Here is an 18255-nt window from a genome sequence, read left to right as displayed (position 1 = left end):
TTGATATTGGGAGGAATTAATCTGCAACCTCGGGTACTTGACGTGTTACACCCCGTATTCAAAACAGACTAAAATAAGTTTATTAGAAATATGTAGGTGCAATCTACGGTCACTATCAATGGACCGCAGTCTAATAAGTTTTTTAGAAATATGTAGGCGCATCTGTTGTTTGTCACTGAAACTCTCCCAAAACTTATTTCAAGAAAAAATTGGCCAAGTCTCGACCCACGGATAGACCTACGGTCAGTAAGTTAGACTACGATCAGTAGTTTGTGTTCGTGGATCAAGACCCCATTACCCAGCCTCTGACATGAACCACAATTGACCGGTATGGTTCGTAGATGGACCTATGCACGGAAGGGAAAAATAGCAGTCAGTTGGGGAAATGTTGTTGGGTCAACTTCAAATGGTCATAACTCTTAGCACAAAATGAATTTAGTGTCCCATGACCTATAAAATTATAGATAATTGAATTATCTTTTAATAGCCTTAGAGTTTTCTGAAATCCAACCTCCGAGTAAAATGTTATGCCCGTTTTAGTAAAGCTTATCAAGCATACCCAAACTATGGACCCAAACAATGGACCGTCAATTGAACGATAGCCCGTCAATCCAGGTCATCGTTTGGTTGGACAACAAAATTTACAGGGGTCTTTTGGTCTTTTTCTAGTTAGTTTAACCCCTAAGATACGTTCTTTAAGCCATAAAATGTTAGATTTTAGTCAGTTTAAGCCTAGGAACATAAAAAGAACTTACCTAAGTCAAAATCATAAATCAAAATTTAGAAAATTAGAAGCAAGAAAGGAGAAAAAGGTCAAGAATCCTAGTTCATGAACGCAACAAGGTTCCAACAGTTCAAGCCCCGAAATCTAATTATATCTCCGTCGATTTCATCACCTGATGTGTGGGACTTCACTAGTGGGTTCCTTTCACCCATTAGGTCTGTAGTTTTCAGCTAGTTCTTTATTCTTTTATCATGGATACACCTAGGGTTTCTAGAAATGCTGCAGATCATTATTAATTAGAGTAACATTTATGTTCCAAATCAGATTATAAGGTTATTATTCAGTTTATGTCATGAATTTTACAACTCTAGATATGTATTTCTTTAGTTCTTAAAATAAACATTCTAGGTCAGCTATTTTAGTTACTACAGTTATACATGTCTCAGTTATTAATGCATAATTATCAGATTAATTGTTGCATTTGCAGTTTGCATGTTCAGTTTTGAGCTATCCATTATTTATAAAAATTCAGTCATAATGTATTAATCACGTAATTCATTGTGAGTAGCTTAAACCGAGTTAGACCATTTAGTGTACCCAAATAGTCCCAAAATTACTAGCCAAGTAGGTTGTAAGTCCTCTCTATGGGCATCAATTTACTGATCACGCCATTATGCCTTTATACCTCTGACAGGGTATATTAGGTCCTCTCGATGGGGCGTATACATCAAACTCCATATTTAGCTAATGTGTTTTTATTATCGGTAGTTAGTAGTTCCCATAGTTCAGTTAGACTCTATTGCATTGAACATATTTACAATTCAATTAGAATTGAGGCTCAACATGTTATAAATTTGGTCATTGCATCCAGTTAGCTCAGCATTTAATATAGCATGATCATAATATTATACTTGCTTTTGTGGTCATTCAATTATGTATCATTTCAGCTTTACTCTATCATACATGCTCAGTACCTTTCAAGTATTGACACATACGTGCACTACATCTTCTCTTGTTGCAAGTTCATGTTCTCAGAATCTAGATCACACTTAGGTTGATTTCAGATCTCCATTTCAACAGAAATTAGTGGTGAATCCTCATTCTCCGAGGACAATAGTCTTGAGTTCATTTTTAGTATTTAAGTCCTTTAGTTTCAGTTTTTCTAGACTTAACTGGGGGCCTGTCCCAACATTTCTAGGCAGTTAGAGGTTATTTTCAGATATAGTTAGTTTCAGCTTATTAATGAGTTAATATTTTCTCAGTATTAAACTCATCAATATTTCAAAATTTTGAGTTATAGAATATGGGTATTCCCCATCTGTTCATTTTAAGTATGATTTAGCTTCCACATCAATTTATATTCTTTAGTATGCTCATGATCATGACAGCAGGGTTAGCTTAGGATAACTTGTGGTCCTAGGTCTCATGTCTGTGTCTCGGGGTTATCTTAGGGAGTGAGAAACTTTGTATCAAATCACTGTGTGTATGTGTCCTAGGATGTCTGAAAAGTCGCACTAAGTAGAGTCCTTTTCATAGGTTTGAAGTGCACCACATCTAAGGAGAGGGAGGCTATGAAGTGTTTTAGGAGAAACATCACTTTCTTGTTACTATTATCATGCGTAAGGTATGATATTATTCCATTCTAACTCGACGTTCTATGTTTCAGATCATGCCTCTTCGTAGAGCGAACACTAGGAATGCGAATACCATAAATGTAAACACAGCTCCTCCAATCCCTGGTCAAGAACTCTCTAATGCTGAATTCAGGAACGCCATTCAGATGTTGGCTCAGAGTGTGGCCAACCAGAACATTCGCTTTGATGATCATGTGAATTCTAATGGTGGATCAGCAGCATCAAGGTTCCGTGACATTGTTAGGATGAATCCGCATGAGTTCTTAGGATCGCAGACCGGTGAGGATCCTCAGAATTTCTTGGATGAGATCTAGAAGATATTCGAGGTGATACAAGTCACAGGGAATGATTGGGTTGAGTTGGTATCATACCAGCTGAAAGATGTTGCTCATATCTGGTACACTCAGTGGAAAGATAATAAGGGTATTGATGCAACTCCTATTTATTTGATTGCTTTAGTGAGACCTTTCTGGATAGGCTTTTCCCAATAAAGTTGAGAGAAGCAAAAGTCTAGGAATTTATGAACTTAAGGCAGGGTAACATGACAGTTCTAGAGTATGGGTTTAGGTTTTACCAAGTCTCCAGGTATTCTCCTCACATGGTTGTTGACTCCAGAGCTCAGATGAATAAGTTCTTATAAGGAGTGTTACATTTGGTGAAAATAGAGTGCAGAAATGCTATGTTACTAGGAGTATGAACATCTATAGGCTTATGACTCATGCTAAGCAGGTTCAGGATGATAGGCTCAAGGAACAAGCCAAGGAGAATAATAAGGCTAGGAATCAGAACTATGACTATTCTAAGCAAAAATCGGGTGGTGGAAATCACTCGAAAAGTCAGCAGAAATTTTCAGCCCCAGCCCCTTCATCAGCTAGTGTTCCATCATCCAAGAAGAGGTTGTACGCGCTTCAGGCTCACCAAGATCAGGAAGGTTCTCCTAATTTCGTCATTGGTACGTTACGAGTCTTAGACCTTGATGTTTATGGATTGTTAGATCCAAGGTCTACTCTTTCTTTTGTGACTCCTTACGTAGAAATCCAATTCAGTGTCAGTCCAAAAATTCTCTCAAAACCTTTTCAATCTCTACTCCAGTTGGTGACCCAGTAATAGTTAGACGGGTACACAAAAAATTGCCCTGTCATAGTATCTCAGAAAGTTACTTCAGCAGATCTTGTAGAGTTAGAAATTGTTGACTTCGATGTCATTATAGGCATGGATTGGTTATATTCCTTTTATGCCTCAGTCAATTATAGAACTAGGATTGTTCATTTTAAGTTTCCAAATGAACAAATCTTAGAATGGAAGGGTAGTAGCTTAGCGCCTATGTGATGATTCATTTCTTACATTAAGGCCAGATAAATGATATTAGGGTTACATCTATCATTTAGTTCGAGTTAAGGATTCTAGATCTGGAACCCCAACTCTTGAGTCAGAAAGGGAAATCGACTTTGGAATTAATCTCCTTCGAGATAATCAGCCTATTTCTATTCCTTCTTACATAATGGCGAGCTAAGGAATTGAAAGAGTAGTCAAAAGACCTTCTAGATAAGGGCTTCATCAGACATAGTACTTCACTATGGAGCACACCAGTGTTGTCCGTAAAGAAGATAAATAGTTCTCTTAGAATGTTCATTAACTATCAACAGTTGGACAAGGAAAAAATTAAGAATAAGTATCCCATCCCCAAGATCGATGACTTGTTTAACCAAATTCAAGGTGCTAGTCACTTCTCAAAGATAGACCTCAGATCGGGTTATCATCAGCTTAAAGTTAGAGATAGTGACATTCTGAAAATAGACTTTAGAACTTGGTATGATCATTATGAATTTTTATTCATGTCGTTTGGACTAACCAATGCTCTTGCAACTTTCATGGATTTGATGAACAAAGTGTTCAAACAGTAATTGGACTTGTTTGTTATCGTCTTTATTGATGATATCCTCATTTACTGTAGGACTGAGGAAGAATACACGAGTCACTTGAGAGTTGTTCTGCAGACTTTCAAAGATCGCTAGTTATTTTCTAAGTTTAGCAATTGTGAGTTCTGGTTGCAATCGATTGCTTTCCTTGGTTACATTGTGTTTAGCGAGGGGATCCGAGTGGATTCGCAGAAGATAGAAGCAGTGAAATAATGACCCAAACCTACCTATGCTACATATATCAGATGTTTGATAGGTCTAGCAGGTTATTTTAGAAGGTTTGTCGAAGGATTTTCATCCATATCCTCACCATTGACTAGGTTAACTAAGAAGATGGCCAAGTTTAATAGTTAGATGATTGTAAGAAAAACTTTGCAGAATTGAAAACTAAATTTACAACAACTCCTGTCTTGACTCTACCATAGGGTTCAGATATTTATGTGATCTATTGTGATATATCTAGAGTTTTCCTTGGTTACGTGTTGAAGCAACGAGATAATGTTATAACTTATGCTTCAAGACAACTTAAGGTTCATGCAAAGAACTATCCAACTTATGATCTTTGCAGCAGTGGTGTTTTCACTCAAAATCTTGAGACACTACTTGTATGGTGTTCATGTATATGTGTTCACTGACCGTAAGAGCTTTCAATATTAGTTCACCCAGAAAGAGTTGAATCTTCGCCAGAGGAGATGGCTTGAGTTCCTTAAGTAGTATGATATGAGTGCGCATTACCATCCGGGTAAGGATAATGTAGTAGCAGATGCACTTAGTAGATTATCTATGGGTAGTGTAGCCCATGTTTAGGAAGAAAATGAAGGAGCTAGTGAAGGATGTTCACATTCTTGCTCGCTTGGGAATTCTTCTATAAGCATATCAGACAGTGGTGTAACAGTTTAGACTGGGGTAAAATATTCTTTGGTATTCGAGGTTAAGGAAAAGCAAGACAGTGATCCAATCTGTCTTGAACTTAAGGGTGCAATCTATAATTAGAGAGTGGAGGTTTTCTCCAAGTGGTAGATGGTCTTCTTTCGCTACCAGGGTTTATTGTGTGGTCCTGATGTGGGTGAGTTGAGACAACATATTCTTGCAGAAGCCCATAACTCCAAATGTTCTATTCATCCAGGTGCCACTAAGATGTACTGCGATATGTGGAAAGTCTATTAGCGGAATGGCATAAAAAGGGTTATAGCAGATTTTGTGAGTAAGTGCCCTAATTTCCAGAAAGTCAAGGTATAACATCAGAAACCAGGGGGTATGACTCAAGAGATCGAAATTCCTACTTGGAAGTTGGTAGTTATCAATATGGAGTTCATCATAGGGTTACCATGTATTCGAAGACAACATGACTCCATTTGGGTGATAATTGATTATGACTAAGTCTTCTCGCTTTTTGGCGGTCAATACTATATTTTTTGAAGAGGACTATGTCAAGCTTTACATTAATGAAATGTGAGGTTGCATGGGGTTCCTTTGTCTATAATATCAGATAGAGGACCTCAATTTACCTCTTATTTCTGGAAGTCATTTCAGAAAGGTCTTGGTAATTAGATTAACCTTAGCAGAACATTTCATCCGCAGAAGGATGGACAGGCAGAGCGTACCATTCAGACCCTAGAGGATATGTTGAGAGATTGTGTGATCAATTTCAAGGGTTGTTGGGATGATCAACTTCCTTTTATTGAGTTCGCCTATAACAATATCTACCATTCCATCATTCAGATGGCCCCTTATGAGACTTTGTATGGGCGTAGATGTATATCTCCTGTTGGTTGGTTTGTAGTAGGTGAAAAAACTTTAATAGGGCCAGATTCAATCCTTTATGCTATGGAGAAAATGCAACTCATTAGAAATAGACTTAAGACATCTCATAGTCGTTAGAAATCTTATGCAAATGTAAGTAGAAGGGAACTAGAGTTCTAAGTTGATGATTGAGTTTTCTTGAGAGTGTAACCTATGAAAGGGGTGATGAGATTTTGCAAAAAGGGAAGCCACGTCCTAGATATATGGGCCCTTACAAGATCTTGAAAAGGGTTGGCAAGGTGGCATATGAGTTAGAGTTTCCAGCAGTACTAGTCGCAGTGCATCCAGTCTTCCATATCTCATTCTTGAAAAAGTGTGTGGGTGACCCAACCTCTGTAGTACCATTAGACAGTGTGGCAGTGAAAGATAGTCTTTCTTATGAGGATGTACTAGTTGAGATTCTTGACTGTGAGGTTACAATGTTGATAAACAAAGAATTCACTTCAGTCAAGGTTTTGCAGAGGAGTCAGTCCATAGAGGGAGCTACTTGGGAAACAGAAGAAGCCATGAAAGACAAGTATCCTCACCTCTTTCCTTCCGATTCCACTTCATCTTGAGGTAATAATTCCTCTTCAGCTAATCAGTCATTCATACGTGAATTCAGCCTTCGAATCATGTTCCTTCAGTTTGTATTTGTATTTTCAGCATATTTACATGTTCTTGGAACTTAATTCAGTCAGAAACTCAGCCCTCAGTGTTTAGTAGTAGGGATTGCAAATCTCTCCCTCTATTTCAGCTAGTTTAATCTTTATTCGAGGACGAATGTTCTCAAGGGGGAGATAATGTAACACCCATATACGAAACATATCAAAAACAAACTTTTCATAAATTTGCAGGTGCAATCAACGGTCACTATCAACGGAACGTAGTCTTATCTACGACCCATACAGCGCATCCGTCGTTTGTCACTTTAACTCTCCCAAAACTCAATTCAGAAATATTGGCTAAGTCTCGACCCACAAACAGACCTACGGTTCGTAGTCTGTGTCCGTGGATCAAGACCCCATTTACCAAGCCTCTGATGTCACACCCGGAATGTAGACCCCAGACGAGACCGGCATCGTTGACCTCGTACAGGTCACAGACAAGCCTACTTACGTCATTCTTACTTCGTCTATGTTAATTTTAGCGGAAAATTTGTAACTTTTTGTTTCTTAACATGTTGACTGAACATTATACTACATAAGTAATTGTTCACCATCAACCATCTAACATAAAAATCATCACATGAAAGCAATAGTTTATTATAACGATACAGATGTACTTGCCAAAATAGCACTAATACAATGTCTGAACAAAAACGGGGAAGAAACGCTAGTGGAACATACTCACTAGCTCAATCCTACAACTATGATAAAATGTAAATAGACAAGCATCCTCAAAAGCATGGGGGTCTACCAAGTCGGAATGAATGCTCGACATCTGGATAGCTGCAACGGTTATCCTGTATCTCTAGCGTCCACCTGCGCCTGCGCCTAAAAGTTTAGAGTTGTATAGGGTTAGTACACACTTGTACTAAGTATGAGTATATGCAAGCACACACCAAGGGCATGCATGAGTAAGAATAACTCTTTCCTAGCATTATGAAAGTGAGTGAACCTCCCAAATTTGGATTAGGAAACTTTATGATATTTCCAAATTTGGATTAGGAAAGTTATGCCATGAGACCTTGGAATCATGGACTTGACATTCACACTTCCCAAAAATGAGGGCTCAATACATGGGACCTCGACTTGGGAGTCTACTTTAGCAAAAACAGAGTCTTCTTCATTCATTCATAAATACTTCATTTCATTTCATTCATGGGATAGTGTGAACCCCAAATATACCTAGGATGTAGTTTAAGACTTTCATCGGGTTCGTTGTGCAATGACCAAGAATGACCTAATGTCATCACTTGAATCTAACTCACCTCTTGATTATTCTATCCTAACACCTTTGGTATAATTCATTTCATTTTGTGCATCATTTGAGGCTGGCCTCATTCATTCATTGGGAACTTTAACTTTAACTGACATAGATCATGTGAGCATCATGAAATTAGTGTCATGAAACCCTACACCAAAAAAAGTGGAATCACCGACCAGAGTGACCCAAAATATGCTAGAGTACATAGGAATTGAACCCCGCCAGATCCCTATATTGGAAGTATAGGTTCGAAGATTAGGAGATATAAGGAGACCCATACCCGCATGCCGGACAGTCTCATCTCATGAGAGATACGTGAACCTCCACCCTTCCTAAATGAAGGCATTACCGCTCATAGCTAGTATATCGGTGCTCAGTATAAACTTTCATTATATTAAACTCATACATCATGGAAGCTGACTTCTAGTATGAGGATATCATATCTCAATAGATGATTTATCATCTCATCATTAGTATTAAGTGTGCTAATATTTATACTTTCATTAGAGTGTTTATAGATACTGGTCTCTTCATTAACTTTACACTCTCATAGGTGAGTACATTTTGGTAACATTTACTTAGGCTCATTTAAGATTGATCTCATATGTTACATTAGCCTCATATCATGTTGTCACCACATTCATTATCATTAGCATATTTGCTCTTCATAGTTACTCACCCCTTTTTACGTGAATGTTCATTTCATCATATGCCAATGCACTTGGCCATTTGGTGTGATTCACACTCATACTTAACCCTTCTAGGGTTTCATCATTTCATTCTTAATTTCATTATTTCATTGTTTATTTCATCATATGCCAATGCACTTGGCCATTTAGTGTATTTTACACTCGTACTTAACACTTCTATGGTTTCATAATTCATTGCATACATCTTAGGTTCACTTACTTTTATACGTATGCTAGACTTATGGGTCTACACATACAAGCCATGAGGATTCATTGATAGTTTGTCTAAGTGATTCATATTTACCCAAGATTACGTGGTACAAGACTTATGCATCTTGTAGATATGCCAAGATATTAATTTAGATCTTTAGAGGAAGCATTCATTAAATATTTACTTACGTATGACTTATGAGTCAATACGGAATTGGGCAAGGGAACCCGATTTCGAATCCCTTGGACAACACTTAATCTTATTTTTAACTTGATAATCACATTTTTCAGATTTGGGGGACCCTAGTTCGATCCCCATCAACCCCATAATATTTCCTTTCTATTTCTCCTCTCTTTTTTCATTTAAGTCAAGGAGGTTGTGGGTTCAATCCCCCACAAGCTCATTATTTTTCTTTTATTTTATCTCTTAACTTTCTCACCTATCTAAGAGGTTGTGGGTTGAATCCCCACTCTCCACATTTATTTTCTCCTTTATTTTTCTCCTAACTCTCTCATCCATTCAAGAGGTTGCGGGTTCAATCCCCACTCACCTCATCTATTTTTCCTTGCATCTTTCTGACGAATTTTTTATGAAATTTTCACTTAGTAATGTCATGGTTTGAATCCCCAATGACCTCACATTTTAAAATTTTTTTTAAACGAAGCTCATTTTTTTAAAATTTAGCCGAGACTACAATTTCCAGCAGGCTAGAAAATTAGTCTCTTCCAATCCATTTTTTTCTTAATCTTTTCTTGATTTTTTTGTAGCTATCATGTAATGATGTGTTGGGTTCCATCCTTAGTGATGTCACTTATTTTACATTCATTTTCATTGCATTTTGTACCATTCTGTTTGGCCGAAACCAACCTACCAAATGCTGGAAATTTGTTCACTATTTTCAGCTTCTTTTTATCATCATTCATACGTTAATTCTCAAGGCATTTCGTGGATCATTTGGTGCATTTTTAAGTGTAATATTTTTATGATTATATTCAGTCAAGAATTTTTATTTCATCCAGCAACATTATACCACTTTTACACCTCATGATTTATACTAACATTTACACATAAAATTCAACCATAAAAACATTTTCACATACTTTCGGTTGACATAACTTTACATGCTTACAATTTCAAACACATAATCAAGAACACATTATCACAAAAATCAAACTTCATACTTAAAATACCAGCAAACATACCAACAACATGATCTCTAACCTATTTAACATTGAGTTAAAGGGATACTAGGGACAAGGAGTTCGAGAAGAACGGAAACAACCCTAGTTTTCGAGTAGATTCATCTGAGCCTTAAGGGTCTCTTGGGAAAAAGACCAAGAGTAATAAAACCCATACCTGATTTCACGTCTTTCAACACTTAAAAGTTCTGCCCAAAAACCACCACTAATTCATCTCCACATACAAATCTCACACCTCATCCGACTAGAAATTTTGTTAACTTTTGATTTCTTAGATTAAGTTGTTCGTTTGTATTTTGTAAGTTCTTCAAGTGTGAAGAACTTTTTTTTTGTTTTCTGATTTTTAAAGTAGGCAAAAAAACGTGAGGTTGAGAGAGAATCAGACGTGAGAAAATACATAGATAGGCGTGAGAGAGAGAGAGAGAGATGTGAGGTAGTGTTCTCTTAGAACTAGGACTTTAGGCAAGACTTAGTCAAATAAAATATCTTAATTAATAAATAATAATTAATAATAAAAATCTGAATTTAATTTTTCTTAAATAATCTATTAAATATTAATTAATTAAATTAATTTACCAATTTAAATTAAACAAATTAAATCATTGCTCCCACCTAGGTTTGAACACGGGTGGAGCAAGATTTTGCTAAAAGGGTAATTTCGACCCTCTCTACCCAAAATACCCCTTCAGCTTATTAATCAAATAATTAATTACATATTCACAGTAATTACGATACTACCCTTATTCTAGAAAAGGACTATTTTGCCTCTAGAGCCTCAAAACTTAAGATTTCTTCTTTTTAAGTGCGGTAAAGACTCCTTTGAGTGAATCTTCGTATTCGTGAGCCCTACATGATTGGAGCCAACCTTTCTAAGCTTAAATAAATTCCCAAATTTGTTGGCTTTGCTGTAGAAAGGGTTTCGAGGTCTTGTTCTATGGGCATCAATCCGTGTGAATCCGGTCTAATCGTAGGCATTCTTGACACATTAAACATTACTTAGTATATTTATTTTTAGGGTTGTTACATCTAAGATGAACCATGATTGAGCAGTACGGTTCGTCAATGGACATACGGACCATAGGTGAAAGTTAGCAGTCAATTAGGAGGGGGAATGTTGTTGGGTCAACTTCAAATCATCATAATTCTTAGCAGAAAAATAATTAAGTGTCCCATGACCTATGAAATGATAGATAAATTGAATTATCTTTCCATATCCATCGAGTTTGCTAAAATCCAACATCTGAGTAAAATATTATGCCATTTTAGTAAAGGCATGTCGACCAGACCCAAACTATGGACTCAAACAATGGACCATCTATTAAATGATGACACGATAGTCAAGGTCATTGTTTGGTTCTACAATGAAGTTTCTAGGGGTGTTTTGGTCATTTCCTAGTTTATTTAACCCCTAAGATACATCGTTTACGCCGTTAAACATCATATTTTAGTTATTATAAGCCTCAGAACATAAGAAGACTTACCAAAGTCAATGTCATAAATCAAACCGTAGAAAATTAAAAGCAAGAAAGGAAAAAAAGGTCAAGATCCCTAGTTCAAGAACGCAACAAGATTCCAGCAGTTCCAACCTCAAAATCTATATATTTTTCTATGGATGTCATCACCAGGCATGTGAGATTTAACTAGTAGGTTCCTTTCATCCATTAGATCCCTAGTTTTTAGTTAGTTCTTAATTCTCTTATCATGGATAGACATACAATTGTTAGAATTTCCGTAGATCATCATGAATTGACTTTATATATGTTTAGAATCAAATTGTTATGTTATTATTCATGTTATCACATGAATTTTAGAACTCTAGCCGTGCATTTCTTTCTTTATTAAATTACACGTGCTAAATCAACCATTTCAGTTACTTGAGATATACATGCTTCAGTTATTAATGCATAATTATCAGATTAATTGTTGCATTCTCAGTTTGCGTGTTCAGTTTTGAGCTATCCAGTATTTATAGAAATTCAAACATAATGTCTTAATCACTTAATTCATTAGGAGTAGCATAATATCGGGTTGGACTAGGTTTGATCATACCCAAATAGTCCCACAATTAATAGCCAAGTAGGTTGTAAGTTCCCTCTGTGGACATCAATTTAGTGATCATGCCAGCATGCCTTTATACCTCGTGCAAGGTATATTGGGTCCTCTCGATGGGATGTATACATCGGACTCCACATTTAGCTCATGTGGGAATTATTATTGGATATTAGAAGATCCATTAGACTCTATTGCATTGACCATATTGACAGTTCAATTAGTTTCAGTCTTAGCATGTTATAAATTTGTTCATTGCATCTAGTTAGGTCAACATTTAGTATATCATTATCAGAATATTATACTTACTTTTGTGCTCGTCCATTCATGTATTATTTCAGCTTTACTCTATCTTACATGCTCAGTACCTTTCAGGTACTGACGCATAGATGCGCAACATTTTCTCGTGATGTATGTTCATGTTCGCAGCATCCAGATCACGCTTAGGTTGATTTCCGATCTCTTGTTCATCACAAATCAGTGGTGATTCCTCATTCTCTGAGGACAATAGTCATGAGTTCATCTTTAGTATTTTAGTCCTTTAGTTTCAGTTTTGCTATACTTAGTTGGGGCCTATCCAAACATTTCTAGTCAGTTAGAGGCTATTTTCAAACATAATTAGTTTCATCTTATTATTGAGTTAATATTTTCTTTGTGTTAAGTTCATCAGTATTCAAATATTCTCAATTATACATATTAGTATTCCCCATCTTTTCATTTTAAGTATTATTTAGATTTTGCATCAATTTATATTATTTAGTATACTCATGATCATGTTAGCAGGGTTAACTTGGGAGCTCTTGTGGTCCTAGGTCCCGTGTCCGCGCTTCGGGGGTAGCTCGGGGCGTGACATGAGGATTAAATTTCTTAAGGACACACAAGTGTATTTTGTGGACTCGGATAGTTCTTTGTGTTTTTCTTTCATCTTTTATTTTTTTTTTGGTTTGCTAATATGAATAATAGAGTAAACAATGCATTAAGCTATTTCTATTTTTTTTAAACACTTTTAGCTACCATTTTTAATCGTGGTGAATTATCTAGTCAAATTCTTGCTCCTTATAGTTAACCACCACTGATTACGAAGATTAGAAGTCTGGATTCTTATTTTTGAAGTGTTAAAGGTTACAGAAATCAATGTTACCTAGAATATTATATTAGATGCATGCATACTAGTAGCAGATCTTGTTCATGAAAAATGACATTCATTTAATTAGAGCCTTCTCTTGTAGATATGGAAAGAAGCAAGCACCAACTATTATATCTTTCAAAACTAGTCGGTGCATCTTTATGTTTTTCTCACGTTCCATTTCATGCATACTCATCTTTATGTTTCTGTCACATTGGTTGGAGAATCGATGGCTGAATATGTTCAGAATGTTTGAAACTCTTACCTTTGAATTTATAATCTTCAGGTGCGTATTGGTGATATATTGATCATCCACTCTTGCTGGGAATCGCAAAGTGTTTAACCACCTTTGTTAGCATATACCCATAACCCATGACATGCTTACCATCTTTAACAAACACAGTCTTGTGCATATGCTCAAGTATAATGGCAGGGAGATTGATTAACTCAATTTTGCTCAAGGCCTCAACAAGGTACTAGATCGCAATAGAGGCAACAAATCTTTTTTATACTTGGGCAGCAAAACCTTATTGATAAACCTAAAGAACAGTTGATACTCCACTTTGAGATACTTCTTAGGAATAATAGTACAACTTTGATTGATAAGTTTTCTGATTTTGTGAGCAAGTTCATTTGATGGGAACTTTCCAACTGTGTCCAGATTTATCAACTTGATACCCAACATAGTTTGCATTACATACCCTAGCAAATTAAATGAGTCTTTTTATGGATAGAATAGAACCAGGTCTTGTCTTCTTCAAGTATTTCTAATCCTCTTCACAACCTTCTATAACATCTCGCAACTAGAAATAACTTGAAGGAAGTGTAAAATCGGCAAATAGTTAATATTGGAAAGTGTAAGGAAATCAGGAAAAAATTTAACCAAGCTGAAAGTGAGTTTTTGGTCATTTTCAAATGACCATAACTTCTAGCTCAGGATGAGTTAGAGGTACTTCCATATATGGTTGGAAATTTCTTGGAACGATCTTTCCAACGCCGCCAAGTTTGCACGATTTTGAGTTTGTATGATTGATTTACGCCACATGAAACTTGGGTTGTTGGATTAAGGAAATGTCCAAATACGGAATTTTAAAGGTATTTAGTATTTCACTTTCGTACTATTTAAACAATCTTTAGGAGTAAAATAGGGGTCAATACGGAGTTTAGTCTGTTTTAGAATTTGGAATTTCACACCAGGGCTAAGGAGAAAGGAGGAGAGAATAGAAGAATGAGAAAAAAAGGCAAATTAATCAAGACCGATCAAGATAATTGGGATTTTCAACAAGGAATTATTCCTATCAGGTATGTAAGGCTCTCATAACATTGGTGTCATTCTCCAATGTGAAAATCATGGTAATTTTAGTTTGGATCCGTCTTATATGAATAATAATATATTTATATCTTGATACCTATTCTTGAATTCATGTGTTGTTACCAAATTAGCGTGAATTGGAAAGTATTGAACCCGTTACATTTCATTCTAAGATAGTTTTGGGTTAGGTTCTTAGGTACATTTGTCGGGTATCTATATCTAAAATTAATTTAAGAAAAATAACCCAGCTTTGGTGAATTGGGAGAAAAAAATGAAGAATAATCTTTGATGGGCGAAATTTGGACATGGGTGCGCATCGCACGACCTGTTTCCAGAATTGAAAATTGTGCTCCGTGTCGTGGAGGTGACACTAGGTGTTTGCCTCAAAAGACATTTTGGAACAAGAATTCAAATATGCTTCCGCATTGTGAACACACCTCCAATTATTTATTTTGGTCTTTTCTCATGTTTAGCTATCTAAAATCTTTGCTTATCAACATAAGATATTTCCAAACACAAATCTTAATCCTTGAATCCATAACCTTAAATTCAAGGAAATTAAGAGCCAAGCCTAGAATGTTCTTAGATTCTTGTAAAGAAGTCTTTTACAAATGCTTTTAACTTTGTTTAAAGACTTAAAGATCTTGTTGAGTAAAAAGTAAATAAAAGGAGAAGAACTTCATTTCAAGTTTAGTCTTTTACAAACGTTTTAACTTCATTTTAAGACTTATGTTTGAGTTCAATTTAGAGTAAAGTGAAGTCTTTTCTTGAAAGCAGTATCAGGGGACTAAGTAACCAGAGAAGTATAAAATGTTTTCACATTTAATATGAATGGAAACTGAGATTGGCAGAGAGCCTTCGGGATAGTTCTTAAAAAAGAATAATAGTTTTCTAAATGAAGCAAGCAGGGAAACTAAGATTTCTAAGATATCCTTTAAACTATATTTTTTAAGCACTAATCTCAGACCACAGAAGTAAGTATGTTTTAAAAACATAAGAGCTAATATAATAATATTGTTGGTAGTATTATTGAGCATTGATATGGGGGAGAGTTAAGATAACTACCAGTCAACATAAACTATGTAGCCACCATGGGTTAAAAAAGGTCATACTTCTTAGATGATTCCTTTAGTGCTTTTGGCATAGACTAGTGGATGCACTTAGTAGTTGAGGTTCTATGATAATGGCAAGGTATAGTACGACCTTGATTTTGTGAGGCAAAATGTTGTATCATCACTATAACTCTTAAGTGATAATTATCGATTAGAGAAACTGCGACAGAAGTTAAATATATTTTATATACACATTTAATGGTATATTTACATACATATTAGAGTTATATTGTATATTTGAATACATGTAGAGTTGACATCATGTTTTAAAAATGTTTTCTTTATATTGCACTCATATTGAAATGAGTTTCGTCTTGTATTGTTCAGTTGAGCAAGATAAGTTCTTCAGATTCTCGTACCAATCCTATGTTGTATTGTTTAGCATTCCAAATTGCATACTCATACATTAAATCTCTTAATGCCAATTGGCCTGCATCGTACTATAATGCAACCGGTTGTAACGAGGATCGACATCTAGCACATTGTTGATCAAGTTGAGCACTGCAGAGTCAAGTGTCAGTCCTACCCAATGTGTAGGATCAGGGCATGAAAAACTTAGCATCAGAGCACAAGTTCAAGAGTTCTATGGAGTTTGTAAATCCATGTCTGTAGATTCTATTTATCAATGTGAAGCGCGCCACATCTATAATTATGATGTTGCAACATTTAGGAAATCTCTCACTTCTTTCATGGCCCTTTCGTGCATTAGAGTTTATCCCTAAAAATTTTCTCTCCAACTCGAGCTTGAATGTGTTTTCAAAAATCATGCCTCCACAAAGAGCAGCAAGAAGTCCTCTAGCTAGAAGGAATGTTGAAGAACAAGGGGTACCCAATGCACCTGAAGTGCAACCCAAGGGTTAAGTTACTACTGTCGAATATAGAGAGGATATTAGGATATCGGGTCAAGCTATGACTAACCTGGTTGATCCACAAAGAGGATCTCGACAAGAAGGGACTGACACATTAAGGATTCGTGAGTTCTTGAGGATGACTCCCCCAAGTTTCACTAGTTCAAGAACTTCTAAGGATCCAGAGAATTTCACTGAGGCACTAAAAAAGGTATTCAAGGTGATGAATATTAGTGACACTAAGAGGGTTGAGCTAGATGCATATCAACTCAAGGTTATTCGTAGAACTCAGTTTGATCAGTGGAATGAAGGTAGAGATGAGGATGTACCACCAACGAGTTGAACTTGTTTTGAGGAGGTCTTTTTTGGGTGTTTTTCTTCTGGAGAAATGAAAGAGGCTAAGGTACATGAGTTCCTCACACTCAAGCAGGAGTCTCAAAGTGTTCTCTGATATGGGTTTAAGTTCACCCAACTATTCCCTTATCCTTCGGATATGGTTAACCACATGGAGTAGAATGAGTGTTTTTGTTCCTGGCTTGGGCCGTCGTCTATCAAGGAAAAAAGGTTGGCAACAATATTTTTGAAAACATGGACATATGGAGGTTGATGATCTATGTGCATCACGTAGAGGAGGAAATGATATGAGATAGAGAAGAGTTCAAGAATAAGAGGGCTAATATAGGGAATGAGTCTGGGCAACAGAAGAGTAATGCCAACTGGTCATCCTTCCAACAGAAACAGAAGGGTCCTCCTCCATCATCTTCTAGTGCACCTTCAGCGAAGAATAATGGTGAGTACAATAATAGGTACTTTACAGCTAAGCCTATTGATTCTCAAGGTTACATGTCAGAAGAGGGTAGTAATCCTTATGTATGCGCCAAGTGTGGCAGGAACCATTCGTGTCATTGTCGTGATGGCTACGCCATTTATTTTAAGTGTGATAAGAATGGGAACTTCAGGTGAGAGTGTCCAAAGGAACTAGTAGGGAAATAGTAATGACGACAATAGATCATAATCTTCATCAATTACTCCACCAGATATGCTTGCACCTTAGGGATCTACTTTTGATGCTTGAAGAGTAACACACCTCTTGTATGCTTTCAACAATCACCAAGAGCAAGAGGATTTCCTAGATGTTGTCACTGTTATGATTCAAGTCTTTGTCTTTACTATTTATGCATTGCTAGACCCAAGAGTGAGTTTATCTTCTGTAACTCTGTGTGCTGCCATGAATTTTAATATTATTCTTGAGCAACTAAGTGAACCATTCAATGTTTCTACACCAGTTGGTGAGTTCATTCTAGCATAGAGAGTCTAGCGTGATTGTCCTATTCCTGTAAATCAAAAAAGCACTATGGATAATTTAATTGAGTTAGACATGGTAGATTTTGATGTCATTATTGGTAAGGACTGGCTTTATGCTTGTTATGTTTCAATTGGTTGTAGGACATGAATGGTAAAGTTTCAATTTCCAAAATAGTCTAGTCTTAGAGCAAAAAAGCAGTTTAGTAGTGCCTAAGGGTTATTTTGTTTTGTACCTTAAGGAAAGGAAGTTAGTTTCAATGATGTGTGTCTATAACTTATTCCAAGTTAAATACTTAAGTTTTGAGGTACGGACTATTCAGTCATTTCTTGTCGTAAAAGGTTTTCCAAAAGACTTCCCTAATGATCTTCTTGGAGTCTCTCCTAAGAGATAGAGTTCGGAATAGATCTTCTTCTGG

General features: G+C 36.2%; 2 protein-coding genes across 2 annotated transcripts; both read left to right on the top strand.

Moving 5' to 3' along the window:
- The first annotated feature begins 6283 nt into the window (after positions 1–6283).
- LOC138342631 (uncharacterized) lies at positions 6284–6637 on the top strand. Its single transcript, XM_069294675.1, has one exon. It carries the CDS (start codon positions 6284–6286, stop codon positions 6635–6637), a length of 354 nt encoding a protein of 117 aa, XP_069150776.1.
- Positions 6638–16595: 9958 nt separating this feature from the next.
- Positions 16596–17843, top strand: LOC138342615 (uncharacterized). The gene is made up of 3 exons (XM_069294674.1): positions 16596–16845; positions 17217–17493; positions 17612–17843. The coding sequence occupies exons 1-3, from the start codon at positions 16596–16598 to the stop codon at positions 17841–17843; spliced, it is 759 nt and encodes a 252-aa protein (XP_069150775.1).
- The last annotated feature ends 412 nt before the right edge of the window (positions 17844–18255 follow it).

The sequence above is a fragment of the Solanum lycopersicum genome, chromosome 1, assembly GCF_036512215.1.
Source record: "Solanum lycopersicum chromosome 1, SLM_r2.1".
Taxonomy (NCBI): domain Eukaryota; kingdom Viridiplantae; phylum Streptophyta; class Magnoliopsida; order Solanales; family Solanaceae; genus Solanum; species Solanum lycopersicum.
This window is presented reverse-complemented; position numbering and strand designations above follow the sequence as displayed.